Genomic DNA, 21486 nt, shown 5'->3' on the forward strand with positions numbered 1-21486 from the left:
ATATTTCGAACTGACTGCATATACGTAGGTTGCTATATATATAATATTTCTGGCCTAATAATGTAAATAGGCATATTTATCAACGAAAATGTTTTTTATACTCTCGCAACAATGTTGCTAAGGAGAGTATTATAGTTTTGTTCACATAACGGTTGTTTGTAAGTCCTAAAACTAAAAGAGTCAGATATAGGGTTATATATACCAAAGTGATCAGGGTGACGAGTAGAGTCGAAATCCGGATGTCTGTCTGTCCGTCCGTCCGTCTGTCCGTCCGTCCGTCTGTCCGTCCGTCCGTCCGTGCAAGCTGTAACTTGAGTAAAAATTGAGATATCATGATGAAACTTGGTACACGTATTCCTTGGCTCAATAAGAAGGTTAAGTTCGAAGATGGGCAAAATCGGCTCACTGCCACGCCCACAAAATGGCGGAAACCGAAAACCTATAAAGTGTCATAACTAAGCCATAAATAAAGATATTAAAGTGAAATTTTGGCACAAAGGATCGCATTAAGGAGGGGCATATTTGGACGTAATTTTTTTGGAAAAGTGGGCGTGGCCACGCCCCCTACTAAGTTTTTTGTATGTATCTCGGAAACTACTATAGCTGTGTCAACCAAACTCTACAGAGTCATTTTCTTCAGGCATTTCCGTATACAGTTCAAAAATGGAAGAAATCGGATAATAACCACGCCCTTCTCCCATACAAAGGTTATGTTGAAAATCACTAAAAGTGCGTTAACCGACTAACAAAAAACGTCAGAAACACTAAATTTTACTGAAGAAATTGCAGAAGGAAGCTGCACCCAGGCTTTTTTCAAAAATTGAAAATGGGCGTGGCCTCGCCCACTTATGGACAAAAACCATATCCCAGGAACTACTAGACCGATTTCAATGAAATTCGGTATATAATATTTTCTTAACACCCTGATGACATGTACGAAATATAGGTGAAATCGGTTCACAACCACTCCTTCTTCCAATATAACGCTATTTTGAATTCCATCTGATGCCTTCTCTGTATAATATATAGTACAATAGGAACCAATGATGATAGCGGAATAAAACTTTACAAAAATACGGTATTTGAAAAATATAAGTATAAATGACGTATAATGAAATCTCGATTATCACTTTATCATGCGAGAGTATAAAATGTTCGGTGACACCCGAACTTAGCCCTTCCTTACTTGTTTTTTTATTTTTATTTTATTTTTTGTCGATTGCTGTTTTGTTTTGGGCTCATACGCATAGATCCATGATTCGTGACCTGTGACGATCTTACAAACGTCTTTTGAAGCACAGCGATCGTATTTTTTCAGCATTTCTTTACACCAATCCACACCAGCCTTTTTTTGAGCGATTGTCAAATTGTGCGGGATCCAACGAAAATAAACCTTTTTTACGGCCAGGTGTTCATGCAATATCGAATGTCTGCTGGTGGGAGAAATGTATAGGCATGCCTCTATCTGAAGGTATGTTTCATGACGGTCTTGAATTATCAGTTCACGTACGGCGTCGATGTTTTCTGGCACAACGGCTGTTTTTGGACGACCTTCACGGAATTCGTCTTTGAGCGAGCGTCGGCCACGATTGAATTCGTTGTACCAGTTTTTCACAGTGCTATAGGATGGTGCTTCATGGTCATTCAAAGATTTTAGTTCATCGATGCACTCTTGTCGTGATAATCCACGTCGAAATTTGTGAAAAATGATCGCACGAAAATGTTCACGAGTTAATTCCATTTTTTGGCCGAGATAATTTTTTCAATTCCCTGTAAATAAAACAATTCACGATTAAATGACAAAACGTTCTGTGTGATGTCGTGCTAAAAAATGTCAAACTTTCCAATGGAAATGTCAGATTGCACCTGGCAACACTTAGTGTTGCTCTAGGCCAGAATATATATAGCAGCCCTCGTACTAAGCTTTCAGACCCGTCCGCCACACAAATTGAGTATCTTATTAGTTGTTAGAAAACTAACGAGATATCGAATAGTTTGAGTTGCTGCGAGAATCTAAAGTGACAATTGCGCAGTTTCGTTCTGGATTCCGTTTACGACTCACGGCGATGAACTAGTCCCCTCATAAATCTAATCAGCTCTAGCATGCTTATGTAACACCCCTCTCCTTATGGTCTGATCTGGTCGAAACGGCAAGTTTTCTTGGCATACAGTTAGATTACTTCGATGGCAACTACTACTAATCTATCAACTATGGATAATAATGTCATATACATATATTGTTAACCAACAACTACTATATGTTCATTGAGTTTTAGCCGTAGACTGTGTGGCTCCGTGCGTGTGAAAAGACATTGAACAGGCTGCTTGGTGAAATAAAAAGAGAAACAAACTTCCAGTATAAAGAACGAGGTAAATAATTCTTCATATTCTTCGCTCTTCGAATATTTAGTGGTTCAAAAGTAGCGAATCGAATAAGCTCTATCAACAGACCAGCAAATACTAGCATATCTAACTCATGCGCATATGGATGACATTTAATTTATTCGGGGTGAAATAACATTTTAGGTAGATTACCTATTATATTTCAAGATTCGACAACAAAAACAAATTTTAATTATCGAAAATAGCTTTATTGTTTTTAAAAATATTCTCCAATAAGATCTCTAGACTCTTGTACGCGCTTAAATCAATTTTCGAAGCACTTTTGCCACTCTGATTGAGGAATCTCCAAAACACCCCTCAAAAAAAATTCATTCAGTGATCCAAAATTCACTTGTTTCAGTCGATGTGAGTGAGCTCGCATTGGCGTGGTAAAAAGTGATTTGTCTTCGGCGGTTGCTTTTTCTGATTTCTTAAAAGAAATCATCACCTGTCACGTTGTCATGTGTTTCAAAGCACGGTTGTCATATTTTTTTATTTTTTTTAATTTCTCTCGACCAGTCGACACGAGCTGTTTATGAGCGATCGACCAATTGAGTAGGATCAAACGTGAAACAAAAATTTTATTGAATTTAGTGTTGATCCCACTATTTTTTATAGTTGCCTCAATCTCACGATAGTTCATGTGGCGATCTGGTAAAATCCGTTTGCGCACAGTATCAATGGTTTCCAAATCGTGAAATATAAAAGGCAACCGACGTAGTAACACTTTGGTTTCGAATATCCTTCATAATTTATGTCGTTAATAACTACTTAAATTTTATGCGAAGTTTTAAGTTAATAAAACCGATGAAAATTTATAAAAATTTCGCATTTTGAAGCATGAAAGCTTTAATAAAAAACAACTTTTTCTAAGAAGCCACCATTTTGCTAAAAATCAAAATGTTAGTCCTTCTATCAATAACTGTATTAATTTTTGCCATAATATTTTTTATGATTTTTAAAGTTGAAAAGACTTAAAGCAGAAAAGTTTGCCTCATTGTCTAACTTTTTTTTTTCGGAGTTGCTTCCAGAAACCGGTTACGAGATCAAGGGCATCCAAAACTTTTAAAAGCTAATCGCCGATTATTCAACCACATTCTGTATAATATAAATATGTATTTTTTATTTATTTTTATTATAGCGATTCAGGATTAATTAAACCGCTCTTCACAAAAAACAAAAAGAAGAGATCACTAAGAACTTTTTTTTTACTTATAAGTGGATATAACATTGATAAGAGAACCTGTTCCTATATATTCAATAGAAAATATGAGAATGTGGTATAATTTAGGTATTAGAAAAATTTATTAGGTGAAAAATCCAATTATACTTTAAAGCAATTGATGCGCTGGTATAAAAATCCACACATAATTTGTGTCTACTTAGTGCTTTCAGGCCTTTTACGCCCACCTATGTTAGCTCGTGAGTACAGAAGGCTTTTTGAAATCACTTTGAGGGACGCTTAATTAGCCTTTGTGGTTTCAGCTAAACATGTAAAATATAATACATATATGCATACATATATGTATGTATATAAGCCCATATTTTTATGCATATAGTAATAACTCGGCGCGCATCGATGAAATACAAGTACGCCGAACAAGCGCTTTCCACAGCAAAACTCGAAAAGTGCCGCCAGCTGCGATTTCACTGGGTGTGCACCACTCATGTAAGACTTTAGGCAAACACACACAAATGCAAATGCGCTTGAGTGCAAAATAAATGAGTTGAAAAGGTAAATTTAAATAAATGCGCGCGAATGTGCGCCGACGACGATGTGTGTGTGGCTGTAAATGTCGGTGAACCGCAAGAAATTACGAATATATTTGTGTGAGTGTATCTTGCAAGCATTTTCAGCAAAAAGCGCATATGTCGAAAAAGCGGATTTTGCACACAAATCGCACAGGAAGTTTTTAATTACTTAAAATGGAAAAATCTTCGTCGAATTTCAGACAGCCGTGAGCAAGTGGCATATACTCGTACTTTCAGCTCAAGCTCCACAAAAAATTTGATAAAATTTGATAAAATTTGCCTTTTTGTTGCTTTGAACGCAAAAAGCTGAAGGCAATTCAGTTAGTTGTTAAGTTGAAAGCAATTTCCACCGTCTTTATTTGCACAAACTGGCATATGTAAATGACGGTGTGTATGTGTGTGTGAGCGCCTACAAATATTTGTCATCGCCCGCATGAGCTAAAAGCAAAGCGCTTCAAATATTTGCATATTACTCAGTGTGTGTTGTGGCAAATAACCGTACAAGTCACACTTGTATATTTGTGTGTGTGTGTGGAGGCACAATTTAACCGCATAAAATACGCGTGCGACAGGTCGTATGAGCGACACTTGGCTGTGATTGCCCATGAATGTGCCAATTGCGGCGTTTGCTTAATACAAAATCCATTTGCATTTACATATTTTAAGGACAGCATGATGTTTTATTTGTTCAATTCTCATATATGAACGCTACCAAATGGTCTAGTGGAATATACTTAATCAATATGTATGTACGATTAAGAGCAAAGAATAGTAAGATTTTGTTCATAATTTTAAAATACCCCTGAATCCACCTTTGTCCCCAATACACTTGTGCCATTTTTTTCTTATCCTGGAAACAGCTGCTAAATTCAATTTCTGTAGTAGCCTTAAATGCGCTTAGCGTTTCAAGTTTAGTACCGTCAATGGACTCAAAAGGTTTCCCCTGGAGCAGTCGTTTGAGTTTGCTGAATTACTAGAAGTCACACGGAGCTAAATCAGGAGAATATAGTGTTTGCGGCACGATATTGGCTGAAAAGTTGGCAAAAACTCAGGAAGAATCAAAGCACTATGCGACGATGTATTATCGTGGCACAAAAATCAAGAGTTGTCGGCCCACAATTCCGGCATTTTTTACGAATACCGTCGCGCAAACGACGCATAACACTCAAATGGTATTTTTTTCTGACAGTTTGGCCGGTCGGTAGGAATTCGGAGTGCGTCACACCTCGCGATTAACGAGTCAACTGTCAACATAACCTTTACTGTCAAGGTTGACTTGTCAACCTCTGACTGTTAATTGTCGATTCTCAGGCACCAAATCCTTCATTTTACTGATGAGTTGATCACCAGTTGATGTTGAAGACCGTCCTGGACGTGATTCGTCCTCAACGCGTTTTTGAAGTTGTGACTAAGTTAATTTCAACCATTTTTCTAAAACAAAATAATAATAAATATTTATTTATTAAAGAAATAAAAGTCACACAACTCACGAATCGGTTTATGTAAACCATACAGACGGAACAGTTATTTTATTCGGCATAACTGTTTGCAAATTAGGACTTTGCCACAAAGATGACGGTAGTAAGCTTACTTCTTTGGTTTTTACTATAATCGCCAATCAAAATCGCCTAATTGTAACTTTTATAACGGAAGAAGAGGTCAACAGTGTAGCCTTCCTTTACAACTTTTCTAAAATTTATAAATAAGAAAACAATTTTAATTTTTTAGTGTGAGCGATCAGTTTTTATGGCAGCTATACGCTCGAGTAGTCCAATCTGAAGAGTTTGTTTGATGATTGTAGCGTTGTTAGGGCAATAATTTGGAGATATCTTTTTAAATAAAAAAAGTTTTTCATACAAGAGCTTTTGTCAGTTTGTATTAGAGCTTTATGCTAAAGTGGTCCGCTATCGGCGCTTTTAACAAATTCCACCAAACAAATATAAAAACTTTTCCGACCATAAATACCGACTTTGGAATCATTTCCGCCGCCGGCTTAACCCTTCGTAACTACGACCATTTTCGTTTGACGATGTCGTATGTGAACCATTTTCATCCTTACAATGTAGATCTAGAAGACAGACATGGAATATAGTGAAAATGCGCACTTATGTTACACGTAGGAAAAGACGAGTACAAATCAACAATTGGGAGCTGAAGATACCCCATTTATACAAGATATTGAAAATACTACGAATAAATTGTAAACACTGCGATGTTCTTCTCAACTGCTCCATATGAAATTCAAGCTGATAATAAGGAACCGATTCGATTTATGATGTTTGGGCAACTACATTACTAAAACCCTTTGAGAGTTCTCCAACATCTCCAGTATAACCGTTTTGACGGTACGAATACATTTTACCACTCTTCTCAGTGTTGTTCTGAAATCAATTTGTTCTGGCATAAGTTTTACCACTGATTTTCTAATGACTCCAAAACATCAACAAACAAACTTGTCACAATTTTGTTTTAAGTATTTTATTTATGATCCATCATTTAATGGTACATAAAAAGATTATTAACTTAAGCGACTGGAGCGAAACCAATGCGGCTATTGCCCAAATCGAATTCGGCGTAGTATAAGTCAAGGAAGATATCACCCAAGATCCAGAAGTCGGTACCTATGTAGCTGACGGCAAGTGAGCACTGATCGTCTTCGTTAAGAATGTATTTTGAAGCCGGTACAGAGAAGGTTACACCACCAATGACGAAGTCAATATCAGGCAAGCTGTCCACCGATGAGCAGGAAACAGTGCTATCACCATCGGGATCAACGATGTTCACGAATGCGTTGTAGGCACTGTATGGTGCAACAAGGAGTGAGGTGCCAGTGTCAGCGATAGCTTGGCAACCGGAACTGCACAAGACCTGTCCGTTCATGGTAGCACCACCCAAACTGAATTGCCAATAAGTTTCTTCGGATAAGGACACATAGGTGAGACTACCTTGGTAGAGGCTGGAATCTGAACCACCCAAAATCAATTGACCACCCTGAGAGGAGGTACCAGCTGAGGCCAAATAGAAGGAGAATAAGTTCTCACTGACCAAACCTTGTGAATACAGGTTGTAGAAAGGTGGCACAACATTGTTAACGGCAATCGACTGGAAGGCCATACCCAAAATACCATCGAAAGCGGAGTCAACGAAGGTGTCACCAGGCTCTGCTGTAGCTTCGGCGAAAACTTGCTTTTTAATACTGAGTCCACCTACACTGACGGTATCCTCCGACAAGAAACCGGACAAACTGCCGGAACCGTATTCGATGGAGAAGCTTTCACCATTTTTCACATAAGTGCTGGAAGCGCTTGAGGTGTACTTGTTGTGATTTTGGCAAGCTTCGTCGCTGCTGGAACAGCTGGATGATGGCACCCACAAGTTGGATGAGCCAGTATCGAAGAGTACCAGGAAGTCTTGCGCTGGTGTACCGATGGTGATCTTGCCATAGTACTCAAAGTTGTATTCATTCTCCAATTCCACAGTGGCGCTGCGTGCTCCGGGTATATTGTATTTGCTTCGCAAGTAGGCCGCCTCGGCCTTCACAGATGCTCTGGTTCTGTTGTAGTTGGGGTTCTTGTAGATGGGTACGCTCACGAAATTGGCGGAGACCAAAGTGACGCAAATGGCCAGAAATGCGAAATACTTGAACATTTTGCTGTGTGGAGAAAAAGAAGTAGACTTTTCAATACTTATTTAGAATGAGAAACCTAAGTAACTTACTCTAACTGTGTTATCACGGTCGTGTGCCAACTGGTGATGGTATTCGGGTACAAGTGTGTCGAAAATTGCCGGACCGTCGCTTTTATAGTCACAACGCGGCGTCTTATCTTGACCAAGACGCGTTATCACTATTCTTAACTATTGGCAGTTGCACGCACGAAATTGCAGATCTATTGATATAAATATCTAATAGTATTATATAACTATATTTTTAGAAAAAAGCAAACTCTGTCACGTGCAACTTTTTGGGTAATTCCGTGATTACAGCAGCGCGTGTCTTATTATTTATTATTTTATTATTTTTATATTCTCGCAACAAAGTTGCTAAGGAGAGTATTATAGTTTTGTTCACATAACGGTTGTTTGTAAGTCCTTAAACTAAAAGAGTCAGATATAGGGTTATATATACCGAAGTGATCAGGGTGACGAGTAGAGTTGAAATCCGGATGTCTGTCTGTCCGTCTGTCCGTCTGTCCGTCCGTCCGTGCAAGCTGTAACTTGAATAAAAATTGAGGTATCATGATTAAACTTGGTACACGTATTCCTTGGCTCCATAAGAAAGTTAAGTTTGAAGATGAGCAAAATCGCCCCACTGGCACGCCCACAAAATGGCGGAAACCGAAAACCTATAAAGTGTCATAACTAAGCCATAAATAAAGACATTAAAGTGAAATTTGGCACAAAGGATCGCATTAGGGAGGAACATATTTGGACGTAATTTTTTTGGAAAAGTGGGCGTGGCCCCGCCCCCTACTAAGTTTCTTGTACATATCTCGGAAACCACTATAGCTATGTCAACCAAATTCGATAGAGTCGTTTACTTCAGGCATTTCCATATAGTTCAAAAATGGAAGAAATCGGATAATAACCACGCCCACCTCCCATACAAAGGTTATGCTGAAAATCACTAAAAGTGCGTTAACCGACTAACAAAAAACATCAGAAACACTAAATTTTACGGAAGAAATGGCGGAAGGAAGCTGCACTCAGGCTTTTTTTAAAAATTGAAAATGTGCTTGGCCTCGCCCACTTATGGACCAAAAACCATATCTCGGGAACTACTAAACCGATTTCAATGAAATTCGTTATATAATATTTTCTTAACACCCTGATGACACGTACGAAATATGGGTCAAATCGGTTCACAGCCACGCCTTCTTCCAACATAACGCTATTTTGAATTCCATTTGATGCCTTCTCTGTATAATATACATATACATTTGGAACCAATGATGATAGCGGAATAAAACTTTACACAAATACGGTATTTGAAAAATATGTAAATGACGGATAATGAAATCTCGATTATCACTTTATCATGCGAGAGTATAAAATGATCGGTGACACCCGAACTTAGCCCTTCCTTACTTGTTAATAATATTATTGAGATTGGATGAAGAGATATTTACTTGCAGGAATAAGAAATAATGTATATTTGTGAATTTAAATGAGCTTGTTTCAATGGTTTTGGGTATAATTATTTTTTTTCCTCCTTTCTCCCCAAGAATTTGGTTATTAGTCGCAACCGCCGACGTCAAAAAGCTTTTGCAAGTACCGATGGTGCGCCAGCGCTGGTCAAGCTTCCGCGAATCCCTCTGTCCAGTAGTAGAACACAAGAGGATACTCGAGCCCCCATTCTACCGATAGTGGTTCTAGGGTGCCTTTCCTTTCTGGCTCATCAGCTTTACAATTACCTGCGATTCTGCTCCATCACCAAGGCATTTTTGCTATTGGTAGCGAAGTTAGGCACTCCTTGACCAACCCTGAACGTTCAAGAGTTCAGGGCCCCTTAATGCGTTCAAGGGCAGTAAAGCCGCTCTGCTATCTAAATAGTCACTTCTCTAAAGGAGGCCGCATTCCGGAGCAGCAAACCTACTGCTACATTTATGGCTGCAACCTCAGTTTGCAGGACACTGCAATACTCAGAAAGTCTGAGGGAGAGCTCCCGTCAGTGAACCCCTCTATCAGCCTTCTCCCCAAGCTTTGACTTCTCCGTAAAGAAGCTCATTGCCCCTGTCCTCCAACGTCTTCTTCCCACCCATAGCTCACTTGTCTGAGAAGGTTCCGCCATAGTTCGGTTTGGTGACTCCATGATCTAGATGATCCGGTATTCAGTCAAAGTATGTGAGGATATCCGAGTGTTCAGATACGCGTTCTTTTAAGAGCCAATATTCTTTGAGTCTAGTAGCCACTTTTGCGGCCATAAACCTTCCGTCCGGTCCCGGGGATTTAAATCGTTTGAACGTATTGGTCGTCCAAGTCAATTGTCGTTCACCCAGAAGATCAGCCGTGCAGTCATCATAGAAGAGTATCTTCATTGGTCAGGTCCTCCTTCCAATTTGCGTCCTTGAGATACCAAGGAAAACGGGTGAATGTCGCGAGTTGGCGACGGAACCGATGATGACGTCGGTTCTCCCTCGTGACGCTTTAGCCAAGAACTTCCTCAACTAAGGGAAGGGAGGTGATTCCACCTCATCGGCGCAGATATTAGCCAGATATCTCCGGCGTCACACTCAAGCCATTAGGACCGAAAATGTGGACAGTTGACTTTTTACCGAAACTATCGGTGAATGTGAATGGCAACGCTGGTCTACATATGCATATGTAGAGAATCATTTCGCAACCCTCAGAGATTAGATTAGATTAAAACAAATTATGGAATATTTTATTAAATATCAGTGAGAAGGCAAAGAAAGTCCACCTTCGCATTATTAACATTTGGATTCACAAGGTGATCAGTCTTGTCATAGCGCGAGACATTCGTTATGGATTCATTTCGTTTAGTTGACTATTGTCGTTTGGGGCGCCGTGGTGCTTGTAGTAGTAGTAAATGGCTGATTCCCTCATGAAAGCTTTAAGTGACTTATTTTCATTAGCGGATCTAAAAGTAGCCAGCTGTTTTCCTACTTCATTTCTGATGTGAATTTTGGTTCGCAACTAAAGCAAGGTAGACCACCGAGTTATCCACACATTTCCGCGGCCTCGTTGCCTTCTTAGGAGGAATAGGACAAGCCTAGTATCCGAAAAGTATTGGCGTTTGTACCTTCCTTATTAGCTGCTGAAAATGGAACTCCAGGTTTTGATGCACTTGCGCAACAAATTTTCTTCGACAAGGTCGACAAACAATCATCAAAAGTAACGTCAAAAGGTGACGCGTCATCGACTTTCGCTGGGTCACAGTCGTAAATATTGATTCGCCTGCCATTTTCAAACACAATTTCACATCAGGCTTTAAGTTGTGCTGGGCATACATTTTTCGGAATTCTACTTCCATTGTGACTAACGTTTGCTCTTCAGACATTAGATATTGTTTATGTATATGATCAAATCTAATCAAGTCTTTACGAACCTAAAAACTACAACAAAAATAATAAAACAACAAACAAATTCAACTTATACCAGTAGGCTAACCTATCTGGAGTTGCGGTATGGACACATACAAAAAAAAAAAAATACAAACACCACTCATTGAAATATATTTATATTTCCATATAAGTATTTCATAAAAACAAAACATAAAAACGTAGCTATTATTGGTAATCTGAGATATCTTAGCTCTACTTACTTTCTCATGTCACCTTCTTTTAAGTACAAATTTTTTTATCAACTTTGCAATGTACTCACTGTCACGAGCCAAACACAATTGAGAAGCAATTGAATGCTGATGAAATCGCATCACCACGCGTCAAAAATTAACAAGTCCATCGCGCGTTGCCAACCCGAGGGTGATTTGGGTTAGTACTAAATTTTTGAGTATTTTATTATTTTGCTTAAAATAAGTGTGTGCTTTTAAGGCAGTGCCAGCAATAGAACACATGACTCAATTTTCTAATATAATTTTAAATTCTTCTTGTCGATTTTGTTAAACGTTCCTCGTAGTAAGTACTATACTTGCACTGAAACTGATCGTTCTTCTTTACTGGCGTAAGCAACGCGGTTAGAGCCGAGTTAACAACAGCGCGCCAATTGTTTCTTCTTTCAGTTATTTGGTGCCAAATCGAGGTACCAAGTGCAGCCAGAGTGATTCTGCATTGGATTTCAAGACTGATATCTATTATTGTGGATGTTGAGGCTGTTTCCAAGATAGACGAAATTATGTACGACTTCAAATTTATGACTGCCAAACGTGACTTGCGAACCAAGTCGCGACGACTATTTGTTTGACGACAGGAGATATTTTGTCTTGTCCTCGTTCATAATCAGGCCCGCTTCGCTTCCTTTTGCAGTCTAGAGAAATCAAAACTACCAGTGCGGTATGTTGAGGCCAATGATATCAATATCAGCGGCGAACACTAGCAACTATACACTCTTTTAGAAGATTAGAGGTCCCTATCTATGGCTGATACTCTTATAGAAGATTAGAGGTCCCTATCTATGGCTGATACTACTACCTATGATACCAGCTATATGATTTCTATTAGTTAGATTATAAGTATTAGTTAAGGAATAACCGCATTTTTGGTGAAGCAACAAAAATGAATCAAAAAGCATTTCGAGCGTTAAGAAAGAATTGGTTTTTGGGGTAAAAATGCTACTGAATTTGGGCTGTGCATCAGTGAAATCAATCGAGTCCAATCGATTGTCAGCCTGGTGGACTGCATATTAAGAAACGGTTCTCCTGCCAGATCTTTTGCAATTTTAAATTGTCTGTCAAGATACCCCCTCCAATAGTTAGCAGGTATGAAAAAAATGTTATATATAACCATAGATGTATTGAATCATCCAATTTATTACCTAAGAACGAACAACTCTGTCCACGTTATGAAAACTTGTCTACAGATGTCGCCTTTTACTTTGGCATCGTTTTGTTTATTGCACGTTTACGCCAATTTAAGGGTTGAATATTGGATACTGCGATGGTAGCGCAATCTATCGGTCAAACATTCCAAAATTAGCAATTGATTACAAATGAAAAATTATTTTAAAAAATATTTTCCAGTGGACCAAATTGTAAATCTAAACCATTCTCGAATCTCCTTGAACACACACAAAAAACTTCATCAAAATCGGTCCAGCCGTTTAGTAGCAGTTCAATTACAAACACACGGTCAGAAGATTTATATATATAATGATTGTACCTTCTCTGTTTAGTTCTGCAGCTCGAATTATTTTCTTCAGAATTAGGTTGAAGAAGTCGCACGAAAGGGAGTCGCCTTGTCTGAAACCTCGTTCGGTATCGACCGGCTCGGAGAGGTCTTTTCTGATCTTGACGGAGCATTTGTTGTTACTCAACGTCAACTTACGCAGCCGTATTAGCTTTGTGAGAATACCAGGTTCATACATAGCGGCAGTTCATTGTAATGATGAAGAAGGCGGTTTTAAAATTGACGAAGAAGTGGTGTTTGTTAATCCTTTCATGGGTCTCTTCAAAGATTTGGCGAATGGTGAAAATCTGGTTGATGGTAAGGTTTCCAGATAGGGTTGTTGACGGTGGGCTTCAGTTCACACACTGCGCTCGATAGAACCTTATATGCGATGTTCAGAAGGCTTATCCTACGGTAATTGGCGCAGGTTGTGGGGTCCTCCGTTTTGTGGATTGGGTAGAGCACACTTAGGTTCCAGCTGATGCATGCACCTTGTCAGCTCTTCGCCGACGTATTTGAATAGATCGGCCAGTAATTCATCGGCCCCTCCCGCTTTATTGCTCTTGAGGCGGGTGATTGCTATTCGAACCTCATTATAGTCGGGCAATGCAACATCTTCATTGATGGGGTAAGCGGATTCGTCATTTCACATGTCACACTTTTATTGCCGTTTCACACTTTTATTCATTTATTCGGTACGCTCTGAATAGCAGCCATTACATTACTACTGGGAGTTCTACAAGAGGAGAAGTTAACGTAAGTCAGAAAAGTTCTCTGAACGGCATTAATTTGGAAGTGGCCAGTTACTATATGGCTCAAGCAGCTCACGACTTCCGGTTGAAAGTTACCACTAAACAAAGTAAGATCAATGATGCTTCACACATTTTTTATAACTGATCCAATTTTGGTCCTTTTATAACTGGTCCAATTTTGGTCCTTTTACAACTAGTTGATATTTTGTTCGTAAAAATTTTCACTGAAGGGTAAGTCACTTTTGGCTATAAGTACTCGTATTATTTATATATGTGCTCATATTTGCATATTTGTTGCTTTTGCCTTGGCTTTGTGTGCGTTTATTGAGAGATGAAAGAGATTTGTTGCGTTAGCCGGGTGGTATTGCCCGGGGCAACAGTGTCTTACAGACATACACATATGTAAATATGCTTGTATAGCATGCTTGAGGTTATGCTGCTGCCATATGCATCTATAAATGTGCATATGTATGTATGTGTGTGCGCCATATTGTATTGGCAATATTCGCTTCATCGCCTTGATTTCGCTGATAGCTCTCTCCCCGTAATCTTCTTTGATGCTGTGCGCATTGCAAATACATTATTTGCGAAACAAAAGTAATACACGAATTTGTGAAATATTTTAGATTGTGTTTATACGAACATACATACATACATAAGATACCTCTTGCGTACACATACACATACATATGTATATATCTACATGGAAATATTGCGCCCACATACACACAAATAATGTGGAATTTTGAAAATCGATAAAATCTAACCGCCCACACAGCGTTAATATTACAGCACAAACAAACACACACATGCACATAAATACATCTCCAAAAATCTATTCATAATAATTTTTTTATTGAGTTATAAAATTAATAAGAAATAAAATTTTTTCCAAAAAATAATCAAACTTTAACTGTTAATATCTTTTAAACGGTTGGGTTTACGAAAAAATCATAAGAGACCATATTTTAGAGCATTCAATTTCCTACAAAACCTAATTAACAAAATATACACGAAGTGCGCGTAATAAGGTTGGCAATTTCCAAAGTAGCACATACAACGATTTAGCGTTAATATAACCGAGGTGAGTGGTGAACTGAAGGCTTAAGACCGTAGTCAAGCACTTGGGATATTGATGTGCCAAATATGACAGGGAAAATATGTTGCCAATATAAATGCATGCTTATAGATAAGGCATATGTTAGCGAAATAATAATAAAGTGTTGTGTAGCAATGTGAGTTGAATTCTATAATTTGAAAATTTTTGGCGCTGCAAAGCGAAATCATCTTGCTATTTTGAATTGCTTACTGCCATTCCGGTAGAGTTGCTAAAATGAGGCGGACCTGCATACTTCTCACCACTTTTATAATATTAATATTTTCACTCTGCGCAAACTATTATATCCTATCGATGCTTATACGATATTATGTTATACTATACAGGAATAACTTTCGTCGAATCTATTCCAAAAGGCACAAGTTGTGTGCTATTAAAAGTTAAGGATTCGGCATGCAGTAGCGGGTTACTTTGGTAGTTTAAATAACGCTCACTAGTGCTCTCTCCACGCAGGAAGATTCCCTTTTGTCCTCTTCTCAATGGCTAGCAGGAGATTCTGCTTATCCATTGCTCGCCACTTTTATCACGCTTTTTCGATCAACTTCAAAAAAATGGACATTTCAAAGCGTAAAGCTTTAGACTTGCGTCATAGCAGATATCGCGTGAGGACATCGGTGGCCCTAAGAAGTATATCTATAACTGATTAGCTTGCCGAATTGAGCCAATTTTGCCATGTCATCTTCGTTGCATGCTGTCCACCAGTTTTTGACGTCGTTCCTTAGGTATCGAGTACCAAGTCTCCTCAATTCCAGCGAATAAATCATCAAAAGTTTTGAATTTTTTGCTTGCTATTTTGGTCTTGACATCATTTCATAAATTTTCTTTTGATGAAGAGCTTTGTGCAGGACAATCTAATATTCTAATTTTTCATTGTCGAGCCAATGCTTTACTATCTTTGCGCTCATTGCCTTGCACAAATATCCAGTGTATGGGCGTGGATTAAAATACAAATCGCGCTATTTTATTTTTGACTATATCCAGCACTGAAACCGGTTCTTTTTACAATTTATTTGAATAATTGGCCCGACGCCATGCCGTGAAAACACGCCCCAGACCACGATACTTCCACCGCTGTGCTTAGTGGTTTTTTTTATAATACCTAGGGTTAATGATCACCTTGTGGATGACGTACAAATGTTCTTCCAACATTTATCTTGGCTTCGCCGCTCCAAAGAAGGTTCGTCCAACATTGTGTTGGTTTGTCTCTGTGGGCCTTTGAAAGTGTCATTTTTGACAGGAGTGCTTTCTTCCAGCTAATTCGTCTAAAAAGTTGACCTTCGTTGAGTGGTCTTCCTACAAGCTTTCTGGACACATCGCACAGCAATTTCGGCAGGAGCTTTTCCCTCTATGCTCATATCTCACAAAAGCGCTCTCTTTCTCGGCGTGCAATGTTTTCCTTTCCACTTCCACTTCCACTTCCCCTTCCACTGTCACTGTACGAAAACATAATGTGTACATATATATTTTATAACGGCAAATTTTATTATATATAAATATATATACATATATATATATATAACTATATGTATGTATTATATCCTTATCTTCTTTTTCGTTGAGACACATTTCTGATGGCTTTATACAAAAAATTTAAATAAACAAAATGTTGGACTTCTCTGGCATTGTTTAAATCTCATGCAAATGTAATTTTTCAGGTGAAATCTAAATTTAGGCGGATTTACATGCGTAAGCTAGCTGCTAGTTGTTGGTACATAATGGGTGTGTGCTGTGTGCCATCCATACTGCATATATGTACATATGTATGTACTAAGCTTACACCCACACAAAAGCATCGAAAGGCATACACAAATTGATTACAAGAAAGGAAAGTTTGACGTTGTCAAGCTCAACAACGGATTATATTCTGTTCTAGGAAATTTGTGTAATTTATTTTTGTGTTTTTAGGTTAGCAGTAAAGCGGCTTAAACAAAGTAGCGTTTATATTGAAAATATAACTTTTGCATTTAATAATTTTAGCTTTACTTTTACTTATAACTTTACTATGTATAAACTTTCAATTAGAAGAGCGCTGTGTGATTGCTATAAAGATTAATCCTGCGAACTGGTGGCTCACAAAGTCGAACGGCATGTGTCTTTGAATAAATGCTGTACTGGGAATCGTAAACTGATCGCTCTTCTTACGATTAACATTGATGCAGTACTGCTTAACGAGCCTACGTTGCGATCAGTGCTTTCATCATATGACTTTGATCTGCTTCAAAGGGCTCATGACGCGCAGCAAAGTTCTCAGAAAAAAGTCACAGAGATATCCATAAATTCAGTTGTTTACGATGATTTGCATCACGTGAACTGTGTGACCCTGTAGGATGAATTTATGTTGGAGCACATAACGAAACTCAAAGAAACCCATGAACCTTACCTGGGTATTATATTTTATAGATTTTTTTCGGTTTCGGCTCTCCTTTGAAGCGCCATTCTTTAGACTGTTGAACCGTTTCAACGTTATATTCTAAAACTCATGTCTCATCACCAGTTTGGATAATGATATCAATCTAGGGGTTTTCGGTTAGGATGTCAAGCATCTCTCTTGTGATCTCTATTGGACGTTCTTTCTGGAAAATATTCCGCTCTTTTGATACGAGTCTGACATTGACAATATTCATACCCAAAACATTAACCAACATGTTATCAGTCGATCTGTGAGTCGTTTGTTGCCAACACGATGATTTTTTTATAGGTATTTCTTTAACTTATTTAATGTTAACCTCAGCAAAAAGGGTGATTACAAGCTCCACTGAATGCATTGTCGCTATCAACACCATATAATTGTGTTTGTGTTAAAGTAGGCTCCCCCATACTTCTGCGTGCGATTCTGTAGCCGTGATTCTATTGGAAACAAGAACTTTCAGGAAAACTCGTTGTAAAATATTTTTTCCATTGTAAAAATTGCCAGAGAAACTTTTCGACAAACAGCTGTCAAACACGCACTTCTTGGCAAAGTTAAATGGTAAATAAAAAGAACAATTTGATCGCTTCGGTTTGGATGGGCAGTTTAAAGGGACCAGTCTGGGTCAAATTTGATCAGTTAGTATATAAAAAAAATTTCATAAATTAGACTGATAACTTTCAGTATTTTAATTTGTAGTAAATATTTTTGGTAATAAATTGGTTTTTGGCGCCACCTAGCGGAATATTAAGTTTGACAATATCTGTATTTTCATATTTATAACCAATAGCATAACGCTTTAGGAGAATTGGATGAGTCCTTTTTAAGTAATAAGAATTGCAATAAAGTTTCACTGAATATCCCGAAAAATTCGAGATCCTTACTAAATTTTTTTCTAATCCCGAAATCGCTAATAATTCGATATTCGTTGAATTTGTGAGTGTTAGTTATTTCTCTTTTGCTCCAGCCTCAAGATTTTTCATAATAACTAGTGTCGTCTAGCGCCATTATTCGTATTCGAATTCGTAAAGTTAAATTTTTGGTATAACAAGACTTAAAAATGAATTATACTTAAAATCCCGAAAATTTTCGGAATCCCGATAATTAAAGTGTTTAATCCCGAAAAGGCAATATGTTTCGTGCTAGTTTCCATAGTGTAGTCACTAAAAGCGTTAAGCGTAGAGTATCCGGTGTTGTGTAGAGTTTTCTCTTCTTAGCTCTAATAACTAGTGCCGTCCAGCGACACTCATCGGGATTGCTCATAGCTCTCGATTGAGTTCGTAAAGTTAAATTTTTGGTATAATAAGACTTAAAAATGAATTATACTTAAAATCCCGAAAATTTTCGTGATCCCGATAATACAGATTTTCAATCTGTAATAATACGAGTACTATCTTCAATCAATAATAATACTTAAAATCCCGAAAGTTTTCGGAATCCCGTTAATAAAAACTTTTAATCCCGAAAATGCACATCTTTTCGGCACTAGTTTCTATAGTGTAGTCACTAAGCATAAAATATCTGGTATAGTGTAGAGTTATGTCCTCTTTGCTCTAAGCGTCGCAACCCATTTTGTCGAAAATGTTGCATATTTTTAGGCTTTATTATATACATACATACCTTAGTTATACTCCATTTGTAGAAAAATATTATAGTCGAGTGTTCACAAAAATAACAAGTGAATTTGAAATGAATATTGAAGTGAGATAATCGTCGTTTATTTGGACAAATCCTGGTCAAATTTGATTTCGAGTGCGTATAGAAATCTACCGGGCTGTTAGGAACTTGGCCTATATGTCTACGGCCGCTACAGCTTTAAATAAGTAACTGCTTCAAAGAAATTTGAAACTACCTAACCTTGTGCCATGAAATGTGTTTAGTGGAAAATATATTTTTTGCGCCGATAACAGGGACTTATGTCATCATATATCATGAGATCGCTAATTCTTTCGGTATACGTCTAAGCAAGAAATTGCCTTAATTTTTGGTTTTTTATATTTAAGCAGATAAGTGCCTGACTCTCTCCGCGAATAAGCCAACACTTCATGAGCCTCCCAACCAAATGGGTGTGTACGAAGCTTTGTGGGCATGTATGTGTGTCGCGAGAAAGTTCCTCTGCTTTTTGTGGTCGTAAGTTGCCGCTATTTACGACTTCCTGTTGAAAAGTGTCAACATAAATTTGAACACAATTGGCATTACCTACCTGGCCTGCCAGCCCTGCCAGCCCAAGGGCGGAAAGCGCATTATTAACGAGACAGTAAGTTGGCAGCAGGTGAGACAAGTCAAGGCGGCCGAGATAAGAGCGAGCACGGCAACAGCGGTGCAAATCCACAAAAACTCAAATATTTCGCAAACTTTTTCGGCGCACACATTCGAGTAGTTGTGCGGCTTTGCGGCTGTGGCCTTCGCTTAGTGGCAAGGAATGCCTTCATACGCCTCAACATATTTTATTACGGCCAGTATTTCACAACTGCTTGACAACTGGCACTGGTGTGCCGGTGCTGTTGTTGCTGCTGCCGGCTGCCACTTTCAAAGTAAACTTAACTTTCCATTTGCAATCTTTTGTTATCATCATTTTGTTGCATGCCACCGAGTTGCTTGAATTATATGTGCTTCAAGTGCCCCATATATTTGCTGAGAGAAGTGCCACGGAATTGCAAGGTGTCTTCCGCAACTATATACATATAAACATACTTATGCGATTCTGAGCGCCATTGTTGCAGCGAACAATGCGAACGCGAAGCACACTCAAGCGTCTGCCGCTGCCTCGCCGCCGTTCGCACAGGGCATCCGCTGTGTTAGTTTGCCCACTTGTTTGTGCAAAAATAAACATGATTAAAATTGTTTGCGTAACTTTGTGTTGTGTTATTTACTTGCACTTATGTTGGTGTGTGTGTGTGTGTTTGGGATGGGACGCACTGTATAAGCGGCATAAACCAATTGTCATTGTAATCGCAATGTTACTCATACGCCGTGGCCGCACAGCTCGCAGCCAAAACACAACACTGTGCTTACTCTGTGGCCTGCGGGCAAGGCAGAGCGCAAAAGTGCCCAGGAAGCTGCACTGTTCAGCTTTCAACGACGTACTTGTGATATTTCTAATACATTTCCGCCACGCCCCGCCCCGCGTGCTAGCCACCGACCAGCCTCTTCGGTGCGCATTTTATTGAATTAAATTTGAGCTTCATTGATTTGCTGGCAAAGCGCTCTTAGTCCGCGGCAGTTGCGGCGAAAATGTCACACACTATCACAATGACAGCGAACTATGTAGGTGTAGATGTGTGTGTGTGTATGTGTATCTGCGAGCGCATGTCAATGGCAATGACATTCAATATTTGCTTTGGCACTCATTGCTGCAGCGGAAGTGTAGCGGAATGTGGCCTTCGCCAATGGCAACAGCGCTGCCCTCGTTGTTGGTATGATGGTTTTTATTATAATGCGTGTTGTTGTTGTTATTGCCTTAGTTGCTACTGGCGCTGCCATGGTCATTGTGGCCAGGCACAAGCATTATTAAATTTCGCCGTTGTTGTTGCACTTTTCGCTCTGCCCATTGTCATTTGCCTGCAGTTAGCTTGCTCTTGGCTTCCTCGAAGCCCTGTTAACGTTGGCCGCTGCTTTTCTGAGAATATTACTTGTTGCTCAGCGACTACTCGCACATTTTGCCTTGACATTTTATTTATTTTTTGTTCTGCGGCATGTAAAGACGTGTACTCAACTGTGAAATTAGATATGCCTCGCAGAAAGCACTCATACATACATAGAAATGTTGGAATGTAATGTCCTTTCTGCTCAAGAGGGTGTAAGAGGTTACACTAAAACAATCTTATATTATTATTATTATCTTTAAATGGAATGCAATCAGCGAGCTTTACTAAACTCATTGATTGAACTTTCTTCCTTTCCAGTTTATTTTCCCTTTCACTCTGAAGAGGGTATGATAGGTAGGTAGGGTAGTTTCCTATGAAGTTTGTACAGCCCACACCAGAAGGAAACGTTGGTGACGCTAAACCCAATTTTCGACGGGATTTTCAAGCATAAATCGGCCGATACTGTTGCAATTTCACTTTAGACATTCGTTCGAAGTTCATCAATCGTCGCTGGCTTGTTGGCATAAAACATAGGCTTGACGTAGCTCCACAGGAAATAGTCTAATGGCGTCCAATTGACTAGGTCATTTTGTGAGATAACACGTTCACCAAACTTAGTTTTCGATAGCTTGTGGTGCCGTCCTGTTGAAACCACATATTGTCCAAGTCCATATCATTCAATTCGGAC

The 21486-nt window shown here is 38.8% G+C and overlaps 2 protein-coding genes across 3 annotated transcripts in view; one reads left to right on the forward strand and one right to left on the reverse strand.

Annotated features, from left to right (window-relative positions):
* The window catches only part of LOC120779062 (regulating synaptic membrane exocytosis protein 2), a 414623-nt gene that overhangs the window by 56026 nt on the left and 337111 nt on the right, over window positions 1–21486 (forward strand). The window lies entirely within an intron of this gene.
* On the reverse strand, window positions 6658–7782 carry LOC120779063 (lysosomal aspartic protease-like). The gene has a single exon (XM_040111197.1). It carries the CDS (start codon window positions 7780–7782, stop codon window positions 6658–6660), a length of 1125 nt encoding a protein of 374 aa, XP_039967131.1.

Source organism: Bactrocera tryoni, chromosome 5, assembly GCF_016617805.1.
Source record: "Bactrocera tryoni isolate S06 chromosome 5, CSIRO_BtryS06_freeze2, whole genome shotgun sequence".
NCBI lineage: Eukaryota > Metazoa > Arthropoda > Insecta > Diptera > Tephritidae > Bactrocera > Bactrocera tryoni.

Bases quoted from the DNA above. Each gene is read 5' to 3' on its own strand.
- LOC120779063 (XM_040111197.1), bottom strand. From the start codon at position 7,782: ATGTTCAAGTATTTCGCATTTCTGGCCATTTGCGTCACTTTGGTCTCC.